This window comes from Hipposideros armiger, unplaced genomic scaffold (assembly GCF_001890085.2).
Source record: "Hipposideros armiger isolate ML-2016 unplaced genomic scaffold, ASM189008v1 scaffold_24, whole genome shotgun sequence".
Classification (NCBI taxonomy): Eukaryota; Metazoa; Chordata; class Mammalia; order Chiroptera; family Hipposideridae; genus Hipposideros; species Hipposideros armiger.
The window spans coordinates 3,894,050-3,895,821 of record NW_017731374.1 but is presented as its reverse complement, the minus strand read 5'-3'; the positions used below and the strand labels follow the sequence as shown (position 1 = coordinate 3,895,821).

Below are 1,772 nucleotides of genomic sequence, written 5' to 3'. Positions count from 1 at the left end.
TATATATATATATATATATATACACACTCTACTCATAAATATTAATGCCTCATTTGTTAAAGAATGATCAGCCTTGTGTTCTTAAGTAGGAATTTTAAAATACAATAGAAAAGACAAATGTGTTTGACTACAAAAGTATTTTTAATTTGTATTTTAGAAAACTCCTAAATTAAAAGATAAATAGCAAACTAGAGAAATTGACAAGTTTCAAACTTGTCAATGCCTAGAATGTTTATTACATAGCATTAATACAAATTTATTTTTATCACATCATAATTTTCAAATGGACTGAGGAGGTACACACATAATTCTAAAAGGAAAGAATATATCTATACCATGCAAACGTGAGACTTTAATCTTAACATAAGACACTAAGAAATTGCGTTAAAACAATGACTGGGTGCCGTATTTTTAACTTATCCAAAAGTAATGATACTTAATATAGATCAGGGAATTTTGGGTGGGAACTTTGACACTGACACTGTCAAATAATAACAATAGGAATGCAAATTATTACTACGCTTTGGAAAAGAAATTTTGTATTATCTATCAATAAGATGTTAGTGACTTTGAAGTAGTAATCCTGTTCATGGAAATTTATTATAAGAACATAGTAAAAATATTTTTAAATTCTCTGTGCAAAACTGTTCATACTGTTTACAGTAGTAAAATTTGGGACCAATTTAAGTGTCCTTCAATGGATTTTTCTTCCAGAAATTACCATGTATTCATTCTACAGAACATTGTGGAGACATTTAAGCATCATCTTAAGTACTAAAGACTATGAATAAAAATGTTTTAAGGTATTATATTTTAAAAACAAGGAGCATTTCATATGTATGCCAATGCTACAAACTTTGTAAATAAAATAGTCTGGAAAGAAGTATATCAAAAGGCTGTGCCTCATATTTTTGCTTTGTACTATATGTGAAACACTGTGTCATTTTTAACTTCACTTTACTAACAATATATAGATAAAAAAAGTAAATGTACTATTGTTATTAACATTTTTAGGCTTAAATTTCCACAATAGATTTTATTTTTTTAATTTTTAATTTTTAATTCAATGTATTGGGGGTGACATTGGTTAATAAAATAATATAGGTTTCAAGTGTACAATTTTATATTCAAAATATTCCTTTATCCCCAAAAGGTGTCAATCCAGGTTCACCCAGCTTTTACCCCACCTTACCTTTTTCCAATTGGAGATGTTGCTATCACATACACAGCAGTTGACCTATCCAGCAACCAAGCCAGCTGTACTTTCCATGTCAAGGTCATTGGTAAGTTTTCAAATTACTTGGTATGTTTGTGAAAATAATCCAGTTCTCCAAGGACTGTGTTTCTCCTTCGTCTTCAACAACTCCCTTTCTACTGAGTCTTCCTAATGGCACTGAAACCTATTTAAACCACTTCTTCTTTGAAACCTACATACTCTTTAACTGTCCCTGTGTCTCTTTGACTTCCTTCCATATGAGCCTTTTGAAAAGTTCTCATGGTTGTTTTCTCTTTGGGCTTAACTGCCATTTATTCTCGAAGTCATTCAAGTCTAGCTTCTGTCTCCTTGACTCATAAACTACTTTCACCAGGGTCACCAGTGATCTCTAGAGTTACTTCCTATTGCACAATGTTTTTTAGTCTTTATTTTTCACAATGTTTCCTTAGTTTTTACATTATTAATTGCAGTCTCCTTATCAAAACTGTCTCCTTGCCAGCTTCTCTGAAACCAGTCTTTCCTGTTCCTGCTCCCCGTTTTTCTCATTCATCCTTCT

At 31.0% G+C, this 1,772-nt stretch overlaps 1 protein-coding gene across 1 annotated transcript in view; it reads left to right on the top strand.

Moving 5' to 3' along the window:
* The window catches only part of SVEP1 (sushi, von Willebrand factor type A, EGF and pentraxin domain containing 1), a 177,261-nt gene that overhangs the window by 66,932 nt on the left and 108,557 nt on the right, over nucleotides 1-1,772 (top strand). The window contains 1 exon segment of the mRNA XM_019635789.1: nucleotides 1,154-1,283. Within this exon segment, the coding sequence (XP_019491334.1) occupies nucleotides 1,154-1,283 (130 nt within the window).